The 20943-nt window shown below is 42.7% G+C and overlaps 1 protein-coding gene across 8 annotated transcripts in view; it reads left to right on the forward strand.

The window, feature by feature from the left end:
* LOC111842290 (membrane-associated guanylate kinase, WW and PDZ domain-containing protein 1-like) overlaps positions 1-16037 on the forward strand; it is a 112024-nt gene extending 95987 nt beyond the window's left edge. For 6 of the 8 annotated variants that reach the window (XM_072712890.1, XM_072712887.1, XM_072712888.1 and 3 more), the window contains 9 exons: positions 2565-2656; positions 2993-3185; positions 3998-4306; positions 6139-6342; positions 8143-8239; positions 8911-8977; positions 9423-9566; positions 9701-9839; positions 12977-16037. In XM_072712890.1, coding sequence (XP_072568991.1) covers positions 2565-2656; positions 2993-3185; positions 3998-4306; positions 6139-6342; positions 8143-8239; positions 8911-8977; positions 9423-9566; positions 9701-9839; positions 12977-13977 — 2246 coding nt within the window. In that variant the 3' untranslated portion in view covers positions 13978-16037. Of the gene's footprint in view, positions 1-2564; positions 2657-2992; positions 3186-3997; positions 4307-6138; positions 6343-8142; positions 8240-8910; positions 8978-9422; positions 9567-9700; positions 9840-10941; positions 11031-12976 lie in introns of all 8 variants that reach the window. The other 2 variants (XM_072712895.1, XM_072712892.1) reach the window with 2 other exon arrangements.
* The last annotated feature ends 4906 nt before the right edge of the window (positions 16038-20943 follow it).

A 20943-nucleotide genomic window follows, 5' to 3' on the forward strand; every position in this document is an offset into this window, starting at 1 on the left:
GACTAATACGATCATGTGTTCGTCGCATGATTGGCTGGTACGGTATGTATCGTCCAGCCTACTATGGAGCCACAGCAATGACAATGGTGCATCATCGGGGGTTACGTTTTTGATTGGAAAAGCCATCCTACGGTTTCCGAATAACAGATAGGTGTCCTTTTCGGTAATCATCGTGTAGTTGTCGTCTGCTGCTTATGCTGTCACCATGCCTCGCAAAGATCGAGAACGTAAAAGAAAGCAAGCTGAACTCGCGGCTACTGCCGCAAAATATTGCAAATTATCTACTTCGTTCAGGTAAGTGTCAGATGGTGTTGTAAAAAAACATTTGCCGAGGCAGAGCAGATTTGACTCAGAGAAGTACCAAGCTCTGCTGGGAGGATATAGGACTGGTAGCGTGCAGTGTGCAAAAAACGAACGTCAAGTCAATTGTCATGTACACTAAAAGAATACGGGTGTTCTGAGCAAACAAATACAAAAATATTGACGGCTCCTTTATTGTTGGATTTTGTTTTTTGAAATAAAGCTATATATACATCTATAAATATATATACTGTATATATTCTGTCTCAAATCGAAGGTCGTATTGCGTAGGTTGTCTAAACTTGGTAATTACAGTAATTGGTAATTAGTGACTCAGTATTGGCCCAATGCCTTTTTGGAAAGTTTCTGCTTTTTTGAAAATAAAAAAATGCATCCTTTATGGAAATAAAATTCCTCCACAAGGCCCGAGGTGTCCTATGAAATTTAAGTAAATGAAAAAAACATTTTTTCAAATTAAAATTTTTAATTTGTCAATGACTTCACAAAAAAACAATACCACTGCACACTAGCTAATTTACTCCAGATTTTGGCCTTGTGCCCAGGCTTAATGGCCTTGTGCCCTAGAAAAAATATGAATAGCCAAGGCCAAAGTGGCTGTGCCCTCCTAAATCCTTATGTCTAGCCCTGTCCCACTGAGCGGTATGGGCTGCCCAGAGAGCAGCTATCGGGGCCATCAGCGCTCGACTTAGCGGGCCTTGATGCGCACACACAGATCGATAGTGGGCTAATAGTCTGACACTCAATCTGGAAGTCCTGCAGTCCAGAAGTGGTGATGGAAGGATGGACTTGGACCCGACACTGGAAAGGAGATAATAGTAGTAATAATAATAATAATAATAATGTAAATTTACAAATAATTCCATCCATCCATCTTCTGCAGCCACTTGGTCCTGGTGCTTGTCCCAGGAAACAGGGCATGAGGCAGTGGGCGCCTTCCACTGCAATAGCAGTGCACTGCGGGGCACACACATGCACTCGCAATCACACACTATGGGCCGTTGTAGATTATTCATCTAAATGCACAATATAACAAATCCACTCAAATGTGGTCAAAATATGAACTGTAATATTTAAAATGGTGGATTCTGTTGGGCGGCACTGTTATCATGCAGGTGGGATTTTGGAAGCTACATAGGAAAATGTAGGTGTACTAGAAAGACTGCATTATTTCTAGGCTTCGGTCTGCTGAAAAGAGCCCTTTAAATGTAATAAAAACAAAACTGACTTTTTTTGGGTGTATTAAGGCTGGAAAAAGTACACTTAGAGAAAAATGGCAGCTCAGTGATAAACAAGCACGTTCCGCGTGATGTTCTCTGTGCCAGACACCTGGGGAGCTCAGCACCAACTTGCGTTCTCTTCCGCTTTCCCTGTTTCTTAATCCTTTCATCACTGCTTCACGTACGCCCACTCTCCTAGCTCCCCCCATCGCTGCCTGCTTCTCCATCTTGTTCTTTGAGGAGAGGGTGAGAGGGAAATGTAGCCAGAATGTTGGGGAGGAGCAGGAAAGAATTAGAGAAAGAAATGGGCAGAGCGAAGGGGCCTGTTAGCATGTCAGCTTTAGCGTTGGTATTAGCACGACAGCAGAGGAGTATGGGTAATAGGACAAGAGGTGCCTTGAGGATTATTACTTCAAAACCCTATAAATATCCCTCCCTTTTCTGACCGTCAGAAAAGCAGACATACACATTAAGACTTAAAACAGTGCCTCACAAAAACTTAGAAAATGATACATTTACGTTTGCATTTTTAGTATTTTGAATTTTTAATTAATATATTACTCAAGGGTTATCGTTTATGACAAACACCACTAAGAACTGAAATATATTGCATAAGTCTTCAGAATTCACTGTCTGCTGTTAGTGCCTTAGGCTGCGGCTCTTTTTTGGGTGAGTCTGGCTGTGTGAGTTTTGCTGGAAGCTTCCTTGAGTAGCTTGTGGGGTTTGCTTTTAGACGCTCGCCTTCGATTCTTTACACACATTCCCAGTAGGATTCTCAGTTGAAGTCTGTTAAAGACCACCATTCTTTAATTCTTAAACCAGTCCCTTTTAGAGTAAACGTCAGCAAAGTCTGCCCGTGCCCTTGAACATGTCCAGATCTTTTGAAGTGTTTGAATAGAATACTGAGCTTTTTTTTTTTTTTTTTTAAGTACACCGTTTTGTAATTTCGCCACAGGGGACATTACTTAATCAGAAATCTTTTGCTGGACATTGGACATGATGCGGTTTGTGCTTTAAATCTTTCAGTGCCCGATTTCCAGGAACAGGATATTTTCCTGTGGCGGAAGGATACGGGATTCGGGTTCCGGATTCTGGGAGGCAATGAACCCGGGGAACCGGTGAGAAAAGCCTTTCTGTCTCAGCCTACATTTTTTTCCCATGTAAATGGCTGATGAAATATTAACTTGTCCATATCGTTGTAGACATAGAGATCATTTATACAGCCATTTGCATTAATGCGTGACAAAACCGTATTCCACATTAATGTAAGACGCTTGGAAGCTATTCAGTTCACCCCCAGGTCTCATCTTAGTCTTTATATTCTTCTGTTTCCATTTCTAATTTTAAATTTTCTAATTACTCCTTGCATCACATAATCCCTCTTAACGACAGTTCTGGTTTTAGTTTGCCGTTTTCAGTTGAGCTCAGTGTTACCGCTCTTGTGCTGATATCAGATATACATCGGCCACATCGTGAAGTATGGGGCTGCAGACGAGGACGGCCGGCTGCGATCGGGTGACGAGCTGATCTGTGTGGACGGCACGGCCGTGGTGGGCAAGTCCCACCAGTTGGTGGTGCAGCTGATGCAGCAGGCGGCCAAGCAGGGCCACGTCAACCTGACTGTCAGGCGCAAGATTGGATACGGAGGTGAGGTCACCCTGCGGCCTTGTGGTTGTGACTGGTCTCAGGAATGGGCGGCTGGTCCCCAAGGTGCCCTGTCGCATCTACACTATACCGTCAAACATCTCATTCTGAAACCAAGGGTATTAATATGAAGGTGATCAACCCATTGTTGCTATAATGGGGCGACTCTCAATACCAGGAACGTGAGGATTGTACTTGTGGTCTTGGCTAGACCGTTCTTGCTAACTTGCGGCACAATGAATCATGGGATTGCCCTCGGATGCAACCAATGTATCCTTTACATTTGGGGCGGGGCAAGAATGACTTCCGGGGATTTTCACCATCCTCTGTACTTCTGTTCTTGAGTATTGGAACTGGTCTTCGGCAATGGAAGATGATGTAAAACATGGTACATGAGAACACAAGTACAGTCTAGCACGCAGATTGAGATTCACCCCTGGACTTGGCTTTTTAAGGAAGGCTTTTTGTTAGATGTTGGAACATTGCTGGTGGGATTTGCCACCATTCAGGTCCCTTTCTGAGAGATTGTGTGGCTCCCATTTCCCAATCTGACCCTCACAATGGCTTGAATTGCCATCGCAGCTCCAGCGGGTAGAAAAGGGGCAAACTGAAGGAGTCCTGTGTTGGTGACAAGTGGAAAGTCACTAACCTCTCCTGCACAATCACCCATTGTGCTGCTAATCTTTCCTGTGGGAGATTGTGGACGGTGTGCTTAATTATATACCTGCGTCAGCAATGTGTGTGACTTAAATAAGCCAGGCTTCCAGTTAATAGGGGCTCCTCTGCTTGACCATGCCCCCCCCCCCACCCCGCAGTGGCGAAAGGCGAAGCTGACGTGCCCCCATCACCAGCCTCCTCCCATCACAGCAGCACGCAGGCGCCCTCGCTGACGGAGGATAAGCGCACGTCACAGGGCAGCCAGAACTCCCTGAACACCGTCAGCTCGGGCAGCGGCAGCACCAGCGGCATCGGCAGCGGCGGGGGGGGCGGGGGGGGCGGAGGCAGCGCCGTGGTGCCCGCCGCCGTACAGCCCTACGACGTGGAGATCCGGCGCGGCGAGAACGAGGGCTTCGGCTTCGTCATCGTGTCCTCGGTGTCACGGCCCGACGCGGGGGCCACCTTTGGTAGGATCCTCACCTGATTCCATCTGTCCTATCGCCCCTCCAGATTTACGAATTTCATATTCGCAGCTTTGCGTATTTGCAAGTTGCCGTGAATAATCACGCCAGGAGTATTCTTGGGGCTTGCCGAAAGATGGCAGAAACTCACAGATGTCATAAGCCAAAAGTATTTTTGCAATACTGAAAATGATTTGGATCACATAAATTCATATAATATATAAATAGTCGTGTTATTTAATATTTGTTAGTTTAAGTACATACTGTATCTTTAATATTGACATCATTCGCAAATTTTCACACTCATGGAGATCTTCCTCCCCTAACCTTCGTGAATGTGAAGGGGTGACTATATAGTGTATTGTGTACTGTGTGCAGAACATGAGGCATTTACACCTTACACCCCCTTACAGAGAATAAACAGACAGCTATCGTGAAGGACTCGTGTAGTCAGGTTGCAAAACCGTGAAAAACAGATGTATGAAAAGGTTTCAGTGTGATCTGAGATGCTGTTTTAATAGAGGATGCACGAGTAGCCTCAGAGGAGTGTTAATCGCAGGAAACAATTTAAAAATGCTATTATATTTATGTAAGAATAGTTACTATTGTGTAGTGTAAATAGTGTAAGATGATAGTGATTGATGTGTTCTCTGAGATCTTAGTGCAGATGCACGTCATCCTTCCTCTTTGCTGGTCTGCTTTCACCTGTGTTCTCATTCTCTTGAGTTCATTTCCGCTTTCCTTATTCTTTCCTTTAGGCTTGGGCATTATTAGGGTAATACAGTATACTACAGTAATTAGGGTATGTTGGTGTGGGTGAATGTAGGTGTGGGGATTACCCTCCCTGAAGGCCAATTTTATGACCAAGATATCAAAATATCACAATGGTATTGCTTTTATAAATACCATCAAAATACAGGATACCTCGGGATAATGTCTGGACAGTATGACTGTTTGAAAAGTTACATACTGCCCAAGTCTAGTTTCCTCTCACCTCTGCTGCCCTGTTACATAGCTGGAATTTAGGCTTATCCAGAATTTGGAAAAAGAATTGATGAGGCAGTAATGTGTAAAGAACATGGACTTTTAGGTTGCTCATCCCCAGTAGGGTGGCACTGGGCAAACTGGGGTAAATCTGTTTTCTTTGACCAGTTAAGGACAGATATATTCACCCCGATTGCCAGCAATGCTGTGACATTGCTATTCAATACTAAAGGTCGTTGCTGTATATGAATAGAGTGATGGGGACAGAGGACAAACCAGAACTCCACTGTGTGTGTTTCTCAATCGTGTTGACATGGCAAGGGCCTGACTGCAGGTATTTCATAAATATGGATGACTTGTGGAACTCGAGCAGCTGTGCTGCAGGCCTCACTCTAGAGGCGATGTTCTGTTTCAGTTCCGAAGCCTAGAACCTCACCAGAACAAAATGTTTGAAAATACTGTCAGTTTGGAGACAGGAGATTGGAAAGTGATTTCTGAGCATCTAGCTTTGTAATGGGAGCAGAGAATTTGGTTCAGAATTTGAATGTTTGGAGTGGAATTCCATGATTATAGGTGATTTAATCTGTGGCACCCTAGCCTAATGTGTAGTGACAGCCAAGGACAGTTGTCTTCCTGTCTTTATTGATTTATGTAACGCTCCCTACTGTTATTCTGTTCCACAATGATTCTGTTTATAACACTGGCAGGTCTTTCAGCTTGGTGGCTCGGGAAATTAATCCGCATTTTCTCCCTTTGCTTCTGCCTTCTTCTTTTTGTCCTCCTTTCACCCCAACTCTTGGGGAAAAATGGTATAAAATCAATCACGCACACACACACGAACACTGGTGTGCCAGTTGCCAATGCGTGCGTGGCGATGCCCCACAAAATAGGTCGCATCATCGAGGGCAGCCCGGCGGACCGCTGCGGGAAGCTTAAGGTGGGCGACCGCATCCTGGCCGTTAATGGCTGCTCCATCACCAACAAGTCCCACTCGGACATTGTCAACCTGATCAAAGAGGCTGGAAACACTGTCGCTCTGCGGATAATTCCTGGGGATGGTGAGGCCAACCGCCCTTCCTCTGGGCTCCACCTCTTTCCTCTTTTTTTGTAGCGCTTTGTGTCGTTTTTGTGTGGTGTGTGTAATTTGGGTAACTCTTTACTTAAGGCCTTGTTTCTAGGAATTTATAAACACATTCATAACACATTATAATGCATTCCTATAATGCATTGCTTTATGAATGCTCTATGAATCTCTCTTCTACAGTGCACTACACATACCTTTATAATGCATTATAATGGTCGTTATAAGCATTAAGGATGCTTTGTACTGGATTATAAAGGTATCTATAGTGCGTTATAGATGAGAGCTTCATAAAGCATTCATAATGCATAATAAACATGGCTATAATGTGTTGCGCCTTTTTATAAATATTTATAACAATGTTTATAACACTTTATGAAAGCATTATAATGCATTATGAATGTGTTTATAAATGACTGAAATCATAGCCTTAAATAAAGTGTTACTGTAATTTGTTGCAGAAGCTTTGTTGGAATGACTGAGTCTGGCTATGGATGTGTCTCCTGTAAGATGCTGATGCCTTACTTTGTAGACAGAAGCTAGGATCAGAGCAGAAGTAGAGAATCTGCTCTGCTAGAATCCCACATCATCCCCGTGTTTTACCTGTCCACGGCTCCTTCATAATTTTAGTGTCAGGTGTTACTGCCCCTTAAAGCCTAAGGCAGGGGTTAGGTGATATTTATACCAGGATGTACATTCATACAGAATGTGTGTTGTCTGTGTGAGTTACCCTGCACACATTGTTTTGTATTCAGAAATAATGATGCAGTTTGTGAGACGCAAAGGCCAGTCACCAGCTGTGATAAAGAAGCTCTTGATCATTACTGTTCCTGTTGTGTTCCCTGGTTCAAAGTCTTCAGCTCTGCTCTGAGGTGCCCTTAGGAGAGGTTCACAAATGCTGCCTAATTACAAGAGAGATAAGCGTTTTTGGACTGACAGCGGCATGCATTAGAAACTGGCTGCTAAATAAACCGTGACAGTTTATGGTAAAAATTTCATGGTGAGGTCTCTCTGCCTTTTTTGTTTTGGAAGCATTGATCCATATGATATGAGTCTGCTTTCGTTCGGCCTGTTTTGTTCAAATTGCCCTAGCTTTGTTCCCAGAATGCCGAGCAACTTCACACACAACAGCAAGGACCTGTCATAGTGTCACAGAAAGAGGAGGAATGAGTCAGCCGGAGGAACCAACCTTCTGCTGTCAGGATCAGGGTCTCTGATCTTCCTGCTTTGCTTAGGCTTGTAGTGAAGCACAAATTACACATCAAGTGAAAACACTCCAGCTGAGAATTGCATTTTAATTCGAACGATGATTCACACAGGTCAAATATGAACGTTCGCAATTTTCTGTTTTCCCATTTCTCCACATCGATGATGTTCAATAAGAGGACTTTTACAGAGCAGCAAATAACAAGCTGATAGGAATTCACACTTGCTGATCTTTGAAGGTTGTGGTTCTCTGTATCTTCAGAAAGTCACATGTAGGTGTTTGTGGTCAAAACTAAGCAAGCACACATCCAAGGAAATTTGATTTGAATAGAAGAGGGCAGGTAAATACTTACAGGGGCTAGTGAGTAGGAAGGAGATTTGAGTAGGTGGCGATAGCGCGTAGGTGGCCAGAGCAGATTCGTGTGAGTCTTTGGAGCGTGTTTTGGGGAGCGGAACGTTCTTGGCTGGAAAGATGAGGGAGCATGAAGGGTAATAGGTGCACTGAGGGTACAGGGATGGTCACCACAAGGGGTTTCATTCTCTCACGCCTACCTCACCTTTCTTTTGACAGAGTCCTCCAATGCATCCCTTCTGACCAATGCTGAGAAGATCGCAACCATCACCACCACACACACACCTCAGCAGCAGCAGTCTGCCTCGGAGCCTCGGTGAGTCATTCGGAGCGTCATTCCCAAAGATGTGTCCGTTCTCTCGACCCTACGCTAACAATGTGGTTAGAGGTCCATCATCCTGCAGTACACCTCCACCTCCAAGAGAATGAAGTGATGTGAATTGGCTGTAGGGTATTTATATAGCCAGGAAATATTTATTACGTGCATTTTTAAATACCGTCTAAAAATATAAACACTTACTTATGAACATTTAATTTACCACTTGTGTCACCACAGTTCGGGCTATGAGACATGGATAGAAAAGTGTAGCATTGTTAATTACCATGTTCTCAGATGCCTTAATGCTTTGTAGAATAAAATTCATAAAAATAGCTGATTATTTTTAGCATGCACCTGAATGTTTTTGTATATGTGAGAACCTTATTTAAGATGCTTTTTTTTTTATTTGCCCTTAACTGAAGGTCGAATGTAACAGACCACCCACTCCCAGGAGCCACGTAGCACGTGCTGTACTGTCATGTGCAGAAAAGATAAAACTTGGGTCATCTAGGTTACAGGTGTATGTGGCTCATGTTCTCATGCCTGGAAGGACGATCGCTCACCTGTGCATTAGTTTCTAAAGCTCTCGTTAGCTAACCACCTAAAAGCATCATATTGAGGTAGATCACTGGGTAAACTAGGCTATTCTTTCATTTATGTTTTTTCAGGAGTAGTACAAAAGGACCGCCACAGGTCCCACCACCTCCAGCTCCAACGCAAGCCCCACCCCCCCAGGCAAGGATCTCTAGCATCCGTTCATCTTATCACATGCCAAACTTTTAATCATTAAAAGTGGATAGCCTTTAAACCTCGACAGTAAGCAGTAATTAAGCAAAGCTTTTTCTTTGGACTATCTGCTACATGGAGAAACTAAAGGCCACAACTTCTGAAAAGTTCTGCGAAAGGTTTTGCATGTTCTTCATAACCCGAAGTTCAGTCTTCCTCCTTTTTAGCCCTCTAGGACAAATTCGCAAATTGTAGTCAGAGATACATTTAATCATTTGTCTCTGTGAATAATAGCCCAGTCAGTTATTCTAAATGTAGAGTGATTTACTGTGAAACAACATTGCCCTCTTCAGTCCACAGGAAGTGTTTGATTTCCTTTGACTTGTACATGTTTTTCTATTGTGATGTAATAGTAATTGTATGTTTATTCTCTGTTAATGATTTTGTTTCTCAGGAAGCGGAATTCTACTCCGTTGACCTTGAACGAGACAGCAAGGGTTTCGGCTTCAGCCTGCGTGGAGGCCGCGAGTATAACATGGAGCTGTATGTCCTGAGGCTGGCTGAAGATGGCGCCGCTGTCCGCAATGGCAAGATGAGGGTGCGTGACCCTAAAAGGAGAGCAGTCTTCAGCATAGCATCCTCTAAGCAAAAACATACCAGTCAATAGGCTTTCTGGTTGTACTGATTAACATGCATGGGGTATGTCCCTTGGCCCCCGGTCTGTGTTTGCAGGTTGGTGACGAGATCCTGGAGATAAATGGGGAGAGCACGAAAAATATGAAGCACGCACGTGCCATCGAGCTCATCAAAAACGGGGGCCGCCGGGCCCGCCTGGTCCTCAAAAGAGGGGACGGCTCCGTGCCTGAATACGGTGGGTCAATTTACCATGCCCCAAACCCTCTCATGCCATGGTGCCAGGCAGGTTTGCCGAATTCAGCTGCCAAGTGGGACTCTGGTTCTTGTTAATTACTCACTTAGGTATTACTTAGGTATTTTTCAACATCTAAATGATCAAATGCCTCTGGATATCTCTTACCGTTGTGATATGCTTTTGAAAAAAATGTTTAGGAGGACATGCTTGCTGATGAAAAAGCAAGGTAATCTGGGGAAAAGGGCGAAACAAGCTCTAGAATCCCCCCCCCATTACTGAGGCATCCTTAGGACCCATTGTCAGTGTCCTGGAACTTTCACTTTGTATGAAATTGTAGGCGGAACCCAACCAGTCATTTGACGTCATTTGACTAAATATAAAACATAAAAAACTATACATATAATATATATGCTTCACATCCCACCTCCGCTTTGTGTGTAGGATTCCTCTGATTAATCAGGTTTCCTCTCACAGTCCAAAGGCATGTAGTTAATGGTGTCTAAATTTCCCATAGCATATGACTGTGTGTGATGTTGACTACCTGGTGCTCTATACTACCTGTGACAGATTCCAAGACCCTGACCAGGATAACTGGTTAGATGATGGATAGGCAGACTTCTTATTTATTTATTAATAATGTATTATCTAAAAAATTCAAATAAATATTTTGATCTATTGATCTTTTGTTTTTCAACCACAAAACAGCAGTATATCCATTTTATGGAGTATTATGAATACATTTATAAATGTCCACGTACAGATAGCAGTCGTCCTTTTGTCACGTGATGAGTAGTTGTGTTTTCTCTTTGGGAGATTGTTGGTGGGGGGTGGGGGGGGGGCTTTTTCTCGTTCTCTTTCCCTCTCTTTCTTCTTCTCTTTATCTTTACTGCTTAGGTTTATGATGCAACTCAAAAGAAGATGTTGTGTTTTTTTCTTGCTGTTCATTGAAAAAATGCCTCAAAAAGAAGCCTGACGGATAATTCTTCATTCTCTTTTCTATGTTGAGTATCTAAACCTTCTTCTCTTTTTGACTTTATGTTTTCTTTTCTCCATCTTCCTCCTCCATCCCTTTTTTTCACGGGGCTCCTGCACCTCTCTCCAGCGATGATGCCTCCTCATCTCGCTGCATGTTTGAGAGATGACAAGGGAACTGAGCCCTCTCTCTTCCTAACGGGCCAAAATCAAACCACGGTTTGTAGACGAAAGTCTATCACCCGCCCCTCCCCTGGCCGCCCGTAACCCCGCAGTGTGGTTTGACTCACCAGCATTGTGCTCCATGTGCTTTCGATTTCATTTACCCAGAATGACCTTCACCTCCGTTTGCATTAGCTGCAGTTGTCATGTATTTGCAGTTACGCCGTCAATCCGCTCATTTGATCTCTGGGAATGTACGTCGTCTGAAAAAAATGTGAAAGCTGTATTGGCTTTATATACGTTTCTCTTTTCCTCTTATAGCCTTAAAAGGTATGGATTTGCTGTATTTTCTGTGAGACTAGTGTTTCCTTAGCTCTGTATTAATTCTTGCCCAGCTTATAGTCTGCCTATTGTGCCATCAAGCCCCAATGCTACATTGACCTGGTACTACTGAATAGCCATGTGCTTATTAATGCAGCAACCCCAGATCAGTTCGGGCGTGAGCAGCAAGCACAGGAAGGCGGCCAGCAGCTATATAAAAAGTTCAATGACTTTTTCATTTATTCTGCACTAGTGAGGCGTCTATAAAAATCCTCCATCCTCATTTCTTGCTTATGTGTTTTTTTGTTTTGTTTTGTTTTGTTTTTTTTAATGAACTTTGTAGGACTGCTCAGCACGATCTGCTTAATTCGGACAAGAGTCAGCATAACAAATCTTCCTGATGTGATGACTGCACATAGCATGCATTGATTTCCGCTGTCTCAGAAAATCTGCCGTCAAATGCCATGCAAATGCCGCATTCGAAGCACGGCATCAAAATGAAGTTCTTTGCTAAATGTTTGCATGAGTAGTTGTTTGTGGATCATATCACGTCCCTTTCTTGGTTTAAAGATTGCATTCGTAAATTTTTGTTGGTTGTGGTCATAGGTTTGAAACTTGGTTTTGATTGCTAATGTGAAAAAATGATTTTTATTCTACTGAACTACTGTCTTAAGGCTCACATGTGCATGATGGTGCAGAATGTAACATCTATGGCATGAACTGTGTGGATTTGTGATCACCAGAATGCTGCAAGTTATTAAGTCAGATCTCTCCTGCTTAAGGTTGCCATTCAAAGTACAGTGGTACCTCGGCTCTCGAACTTAATTCATTCCGGACTCCGGATCGAATCCTAAAAAGTTCGAGTTCTGATCGAATTTTTCCTATAAGAAATAATGGAAAACTAATTAATTGGTTCCCGGCCCCCCAAAATTACACCTAAATATGTTTTTTTTTTTTTTTTTTTTTTTTTTAGCATGTAAACACAAAATGAACAGGATAAAACAAGAAGAGCATTTTTTTCTTAATGGCTTCCAAAATGATAAAGATCTTATCCCAACATGACGTTTGTATCGCAGGCAGTTCCGTTGCGTAATCTGCTATTTCTTCTGAATATCATGTAAAGCAGTGAGAACTGGTTTTCAGTTAATTTACCTGGTAAAATAAAGTTTAAATAAATGACATAAATGCTCTAATAGTACACGTAAGTCAGTGGTTTATTTATTGTTAGTTACTGTAATGTCGCGCTGCTTTATTTGGTTAATTGTCCAGTCTGTGAAGGCATTCAAGTAAGAATTGCATTGTAGTATGATGCATTTCCTGGCGCGTACAATATATATTAGGTCAGCGTTCACGGTTCGACTTCTGATATTCAGATCGAGTTCTAGGTCAAACTGGTTTGTTTGACTTTCAAGAAATTCGAGTGAGTTCGAGAACCGAGGTACCACTGTATTTTTTTATACAGTAAGCTTTTTTCTTTTCCTGTACTACAGTCCCTTTTTAATGCTCATAACTCATAAACACTGCCGTTTAAGCCAGAAAATTGCATTTGAAATCTATGAAAAATACAGTGTCTACAAGCTCTGGAAGAAGCCGTCCTAATTAGCTTTGCATTAGGTTCTGCAGTTAATGTCAAGTCAGCTTGCTATTATTCCGCTCATTTGTTTTCCTCGTGTATCTTACAGACGGCAGCAATGACAGGAACACTCCCGCCACCAGTACACAAAATATTTCGGAAGTGAAAACCTTTCCACCAAATCGCCGATTACACGCATCATCGGAGTCCAGCTATCCACCAGATCTTCACAAATCATCACCGAATGAGGAAGGGCGGATGAGGAGGAGGGCTGGGGCAGAGTGGAGGGACCGCCGCCTGCAAGCCAGCCACCATCACCACACCGTGAACAACCATGGAAACAATGGCAGTCCACCCAACTCCGGACACGGCTCACCCGACAGCAGGAAGACTCAGCAGCAGCACGTTCGCAAGTCGGAGGAGAACGGCATCTCCAAGTTTTTCCGGACGCTGAGGAATGATGAGAGGTCTGGGAAGAAGAAGTTGGCAGCAGAGACGGAGTGGGACTCCGACTCTCACCGCAGCGGCACCCTGAATGGAAGGCGAGAGAGGGGGGGCCGCAGGGGTTCCTTGGACCGATCGCCAAGCCGGGGGCGGGAGTCTTCGCCCAGCCGCCGCAGGGCCAAGTCCATGGACAGGAGAACTGAGAAAGCACACAGGGAGAGGGCCTACTGGGATGGGGGCTTCGGCGACGAGAATCCACTCAAGGACCCTCCTGTCAACCAGCGCTTCTTCCAAGAAGACGGTCAACCAGCCACCCAAGACGATGGCCTCGATGGTCTTGGAGGGACGAGGCTGCCGATTCCAAGGGGCAGAGCCACCGACAGGGCCTTCAAAAATAACAGCAATGCACTGAGGGACTGGTTACCCAAAGGGAGGGACAGGGATGAAAAATCTGTGAGGGAACGGTCGCCCAAGAGACACCATGTAGCGGAGAACCTGCTGCAGAACCCGGGGCTGAGTACCAGCTACAGCAGTGAGGAAGTGGCCACACCCCGGCTCAAGGAATACTACAACACCCTGAGGACAGAATCGGGCCAGAGCTGCAAACAGCTGCCAGTGCCCAAGAGGAGGCCATACAAAGAGAGCCACAAGGACCTTAGCATCTGATCAGATAGCTTCAGATACCTGATCAGATAACCCTCAAATTATATTCAATGCAAGGCTCAGTCCTGTCAACAATATGAAGCCAGGACTCTGGAAGGTGTTAAATTATTGATCAACCCCTTTTTTTGTTTCCAGCAGATGTGAATGGCAAAAGTACAATCTTTAGTTTGTTAATTAAAAAAAATTGCATATTTTAATATGTTTTCCAGAATACTCCATAACAAAAATATTATTACGTGCCTAACAGTACCATAATTTGTGGTTTTATTTAAGGAAAAAAAAAATCAAGCAAACTGTTTTTGTAATATTCTGTCCCTGGCAGTTTATAGATGCACCTAATGGCCTCTTGAAACTGGTGCTTTTATTATGCTTTACATGTCTTAAGGTTTTAATGCCGTTTTTTTCCTTCGGTGCCACCATTTCACCAAAATGTGTTTTTTTTTTAAACATTTACAATATATAAATATTTAGACTATAAGAAAAAGAAGAAATGAGGAAGAAAAATAATAAAACTATGATAATTGTGTCAAGGAATGATAATTGCTTGCAAAATAATATATTTAATTTCTTCTTTCAAACATTAAGCATATATATATTTATGTAATTAAAAAGGCAGAGAATTTGCCAATTCCAGTGTTGAGGGCAGAAATGCAATCAAATGAACAAAGACTATTGTGATCTGCTAAATTGGTCTGCTGATGCTTTTTTTTTTTTGCGTGAAAGGTATTGTGGCCTTGCCAAACCACTTCTCTGTGACAAAACAAAAGGGAAATTTGATTGGTACTTGGGATTGTGGTGGATACAGGCATTGTTGTTCTTTGGAACCCGTATTATTTTCACTCATGAGTGAGGTGAGGAGGCATCGTTAAGGATGGAGGGGACTTGCCTGCTTCCACAAAGATGCCTGCTGATGAATCCTTTTTGTCCACTTGGCCCATAGGCCTTGTTGAGCTCAGTATGAGTTTCTAACCAATAGTGTCTGTTTTTGGTTACGTCATTAGGATAAATAGTTAAGAAGTAAATGATCAGGAAATCCACATCCTGTATTACATCATGGCAGTGAAGAGGCGGCTGACGGAGTCAATAGCCAAACCACATATTTTTGTGTGTGTGTTTAGAATATAGAAGAACAAAAACAGTCCACTGCAACTATTCCAGACAGACACCTTTGGGCACAACTTTTTGTGGTTTCCATGTTCGGAGACCCACATACAGTACTGCTTACAAGACTACTAGGTCTGTAAAGTGTAGTGAAGGTCTGCTTCGGTGGCCAATGGGACAGAGGTCTTGAGTTCCAACCTGCCAAGCTGAGCCATTCTCTCAGTTACTGTCAGACTGCTGAAGTACGAATGCTGTTGTACAGTGTGTTGTATATGTACTGTATGTCGATTGTTTCACAAAAGAAAAAAAAATGTTTTATCACTGTTGTCGCCATGCTACTGTAACAGTTCAGCGACCAATCGTCACCTGTACAGAGCTACGTATCAAGCCAGTTGAAGAAGAAAATGTTGCCTTTTTTTTCTTGTATAATAGATAATTATTGAAAAACCTCATCCTTGAGGAATGTGATACGCGTTTCTATTTCTGAAATGGAACAGGTGATTCATGGGAAATATGCTAATGTACTCTGAATCAGGTTTATAAAGACGTTTTAAAATGAACTGTAATAATCGATCGCATACTGTTTGCTGGTTGGAACATTTCTCCTGATTATAGCCTGCCTTTGTATTATAAAGCACTTGTATGCAGTCTGTGTTCTTAAAAATTACTTCTTGCAGCGTGTGCTCCAGACTTAATGCTATTTCTGTGTTCATATAAAAAACACTACATGTATATGGGCCAATCTTTTTGATATAAAAACACTATGCATATATAAATACCACATTGTTCATAGCTTTACTTGACCCATGGGGTTATACATAACGTTAGTCTGAGTACTAGTAGATGTGGATTTACCTGAGTAAAGCTTCTTTCCCCGAGATGGATCACGATATATATGTAGCTATCGAAAAGTCTGTGAATGCTATTTTTATTATTAAATAAAGTTTTCCATACAAATTCAAGCCTGTGTCACAGTAAATAACAGTCTCCTGAACGAATTGATTAAAAGGAGTCGTGTTTTCTTTGTTGTATATATACACTGTGCATCAGTACTGAAAATGTGTAACTTACTTTCACAGAGTATGACCCAGTGATATTTTGGGGGAAGATATAAAGTCCAGCTATAAAGGGGAAATCAATGAGTCAGCTAAGATAGAAAAATCAGGCTGTAATTTTGGTGAGTACCATGTTTTTTGTGGGTCCTTATAAGACATAAAATAGAAAAAAAAAATGGGAATCAGTTTGTGGAGCGCTTCAAAACTGCTGCTTCATTGACTTGCTAAAGCAATAGCTAGCTAAGCTGTGTGGACTCCTTTTTCTGCCTCTTGGGGGGGATGTTTTATTCTCATGAACTCCACATCTCCACACCTATGTTGTATGTTTCAAAAACATATATATTTGTGCCATTGTTTTAATATAAGCAGTGATTCTCATGGCTTGTTGCAGTGGCAACACTACATAGTCCGTAGATAGTATATAGATAGTACATAGCAGCAAACAACCTCTCAGCCAAGTGCCTCATTTTCAATCCAAAAGTAGCACTCAGAAATTGGAAATTATATATTTCTGTTTCCATGGACACCATGTTTCTGACCGCATAACATATTCTATAAACTATTCAGCACAAAATCGTCACATAAAAATACCTAAGAGCATCGCATGTGGAACTGTCCAAATCCACTTGATTCAAGTGGAAAATTAACAGTAAAACATGGACTGGATTTTTTTCCCCATCATTATCTTTTGCCTTTTCTTTCATCAAACCCTTTATAAATGGGTGAATTTCATTAATGTCATTGGTCTTGTGTCATTCTGTGTAAACTATCAGGAATCTTAATGATTAATATGATTCAACGATGAATATGCTGAACAATTCAAACATTTACTGATCAGTACTATAATTGTTTATTCCTTGGGTATAAGACTGCTCGGACATACAGTATGTAGAATGGTTTGAACTGTGAATATTGTATTTAGAATAGAATAGAACAGAATGCCTTTTATTGTCATTGCACGAATGTACAATGAAATTGTGTCCCCTGAAACAGATTCCACACTACATTAGCATAGCTCTGCATATTAAGCTACACACACATACAAAGTAAAATTATGAGCAATATGGGCCAAAAAAATTTGAGTATTTCTGTGTGCATACATATATACAAAGTGGGAGTTTGAGTATATAAATAATGTTGAACAAATTCCATTTACAATAATTGCCCCAGGATATTGTACTTATATCTCATTGATGCCCTGGGTGACAGTGATGGGTGTGAGACTGGGGGGCACTTAACACTTTGATGCAATGAACAGTTATTTAACTGAGTTCAGTTCTTTGATAGTGTTCAGGTAGAAGCTTTTCAGTAGCCTGGAAGTGCACGTCTTAATGTATCTGTAACTCCTTCCGGAGGGCAGCAGAGTGCAGAGGTGGGGGCCTGGGTGAGATGGGTCCCTGATGATTTTCGTGGCCTGTCAAAGACATCGGATTCTGTATACGTCCTCTAGTGAAGGTAGCTGGGTGTTGGTAATTTTTTGTGCTGATTTGCTGACTCCCAAGAGCTTCTTCTTGTCAGCTACAGAGCAGCTAGCATGCCATAGCAGGATGCCACAGGCGAGTTTGCTTTCCACAGAGCAGCGATAGCTGGACACCGGCACCTGCCTGGACAGGTTAGCCTTCCTCAGTATCCTTAAGAGGTAGAAGCCTGCTGTGCCTTCTTCACCAGAGAGGTTGTGTTGAGAGACGACGTGAGGTCCTGGAAGATGTATGTGCTGTGGAATTTAAAGCAGGGCACTGTCTCCATAGAGAAGCAGGTTCCTCTTCCTCCTTCCTCAAGCTGATAATCAGCTCCTTTGTTTTGGACGTGTTGATGTTGTTGATGCAGCACCATTCTGACAGTTTGCTGACCTCATCCCTGTAGACAGACTCCTCACCATTGTACAGTATATCATTCCTACCACAGTGGTGTCATTAGCAAACTTGATGATTTTATTTGTCCTGTGTGTTGGTACCCAATCCTGGGTATATAGGGAATAAAGACGAGGGCTCAGCGCGCAGCCCTGGGGTCGGGCAGCCCTGTGGAGCCCAATGCTGAGTGCCAGGGTCGGGCAGCCCTGTGGAGCCCCAGTGCTGAGTGCCAGGGTCAGGCAGCCCTGTGGAGCCCCAGTGCTGAGTGCCAGGGTCGGGCAGCCCTGTGGAGCCCCAGTGCTGAGTGCCAGGGTCGGGCAGCCCTGTGGAGCCCCAGTGCTGAGTGCCAGGGTCGGGCAGCCCTGTGGAGCCCCAGTGCTGAGTGCCAGGGTCGGGCAGCCCTGTGGAGCCCCAGTGCTGAGTGCCAGGGTCGGGCAGCCCTGTGGAGCCCCAGTGCTGAGTGCCAGGTTCGGGCAGCCCTGTGGAGCCCCAGTGCTGAGTGCCAGGGTCGGGCAGCCCGGTGGAGCCCCAGTGCTGAGTGCCAGGGTCGGGCAGCCCGGTGGAGCCCCAGTGCTGAGTGCCAGGGTCGGGCAGCCCTGTGGAGCCCCAGTGCTGAGTGCCAGGGTCGGACATTGGCGAGTCCCCAGCCTTACAGTCTGTGTTTGGTTTAGAATGCATACTGTAACAATGTAAATATATTACTAATTAAGAATTTCCACTCTTGAATAAGAAGAATTTAATTAGGAAATACAGGAATATTTTCCCCCAACTGATGTTGAATAAAGACGGAAGGAAGAAAAACATGAGACATATTAATGCTTCCTCACCCAATCTTTTAATCAGCTCTCCCACATAGGATTTGAGGTCGAGAGAACTGAAGTGGACGGAATTGTTGATAAGGACCATCCGATCCCTAACCTCACCCCGCCCTGTGCCCCCCCCACCCCCCCACCAGGCTTTCAAACTGAAATCTCACCACAGCACACAGCCGTAACAGTCCCGTTGTAATGGAAAAGCTGAAGGACATGTTCAATCAGAACACAGAAATTTTGTATAAACTCATTACTTTCCTTTCATGCTGAAACAATATTCTACATTTATCAAAATCTTATCTGCAAAACGGGACCTCGTCCTCACTTTACTGACACTAAATTCTATGTGCTTCCTTCACGTGGGAATTTAATGATTAATGTGTTCAGATTATTGTGCATATTTTCAACAGTGACAGTGTGGCATTAACCATTGTTTGCAAAAATGCAAATAAAATCATCCATTGTAATTATAGTCTCATAACAGCAATAGGTTAATTAGGCTAACTTACCTTCATGGGTAGTTGTCATGGAAACAGACAAATGAATTCCATAGTGTTAGGTCAGATATGTTATGAAAACCAAGATGACTACAGCATTTGGTAGCCGGCTCACTTGCATGAAAGGAGAATTCTAAAAAAGGAGTATCGTAATGAACCAAGAGAATAATTAATCATTGCTGAAGGCAGTGAAAATTTTGCAAAGGAATATTTTTTTCATACATCATTATATATACAACATATACAACCTTTTGATGAATGGATGTATTAATGAAAGTCTGTAGCGTAGAAGGGTAAAATCAGAATTACTAACACTGGGACATGCTTTATGTTATCAGTCATTTTATCTCCTCGATCGGGGCTTAGAGTCGACAGAAGACTGTTTCACTCTGGATTGTTTTTCTAGAGGACAGCAGCGGATGACTGAGCATCTGTATTCTGTAACAGTTCTGACCATATGAGTGTTGCTATGACTACCACAAAGGTCATTATGGCTGAGTTATAAAGGTACACCAGAGTGTGCGTGAAAGATATTGATGCATTGGGCCCACAGTGAATCTCTTCCACCTCTGACTGACTCTGACTGATGTCCACCCCTGGAATCATCCCCTGGGATGAGCTGTGCCTTTTAACAAGGTCCCCACTGTGGCTAAAATATATGGCAAAGGTGTGTTTTAAATGTTCGTTCTGCTTGCATTTATTCACCCAAACCAAGATGGAAAAGTGAAAAAGCAATGCGCATTAGGATGTCATTTATCATTATTAGTGCACAGAAACAGTCAACAAGGCACAAAATTGGTATGAACAGAACTAATGTTTGATCACATGACAAACTAATGACAGGACTGGGGTGGGTATTTTTCACAACATGTAAAGCTGAGATCTCCGCAGGCTCCTGTACTCCTGGTTGAAAAGGCCTTGAACTAATAGAAACAAAATAAATATTTGATATAGACGCTACTAGGTGTCATTGTATATAAAACGAAGGGCAGATTTACTGCCCCCACTACTGCTTTTTACGTAATTATTTTAACTTTATCATCCAGCAGAGCAGACACCTATTAAGGATGTCACTAAGGCTCTAATATGGGGGCATTAACAACCCCCCCCCCATAAATAAATAAATAAATGTGCACCAATTAGCTTAAAAAGCACGTTCTCATTTATTTTCATTGAAATCAGACCCTCTTTTCATAAATATCATAAACGCTCCTGCTGTCCATGTGCGTTAAGCAATATAACTACCAAGTACAATTTCCCAGTATGTTTAACCACATATAAGTATGTCAAGAGCTCTGTCTATATCATGGGCTGCATGCTATCAGGTACCAGCAGAGGAGTATGTATATTAATGTGTTTTTTTACATAGGCAAGCCACATTCATGCGTCATAGCATTACACACATGTGAAATAGACCCATTACTCAAAATGATTAGGAAATCTACTTTTATAAATTTTGAATGACCAACAAAATTAATTATTTAAAAAAATCATTGCATTAAACGGACATAAAGGGTTACAAGGAGTGTAAAATGAATGCAAAATATTTTGTAAATAATTGATCATTTGGCTATATTACATGCATGGTTGGTTATAATTGTATAAAGCAGTCATATATACATTTTATGCACACTGGTAACAAACAACAACAAGT

The sequence above is a fragment of the Paramormyrops kingsleyae genome, chromosome 6 (assembly GCF_048594095.1).
Source record: "Paramormyrops kingsleyae isolate MSU_618 chromosome 6, PKINGS_0.4, whole genome shotgun sequence".
Taxonomy (NCBI): Eukaryota; Metazoa; Chordata; class Actinopteri; order Osteoglossiformes; family Mormyridae; genus Paramormyrops; species Paramormyrops kingsleyae.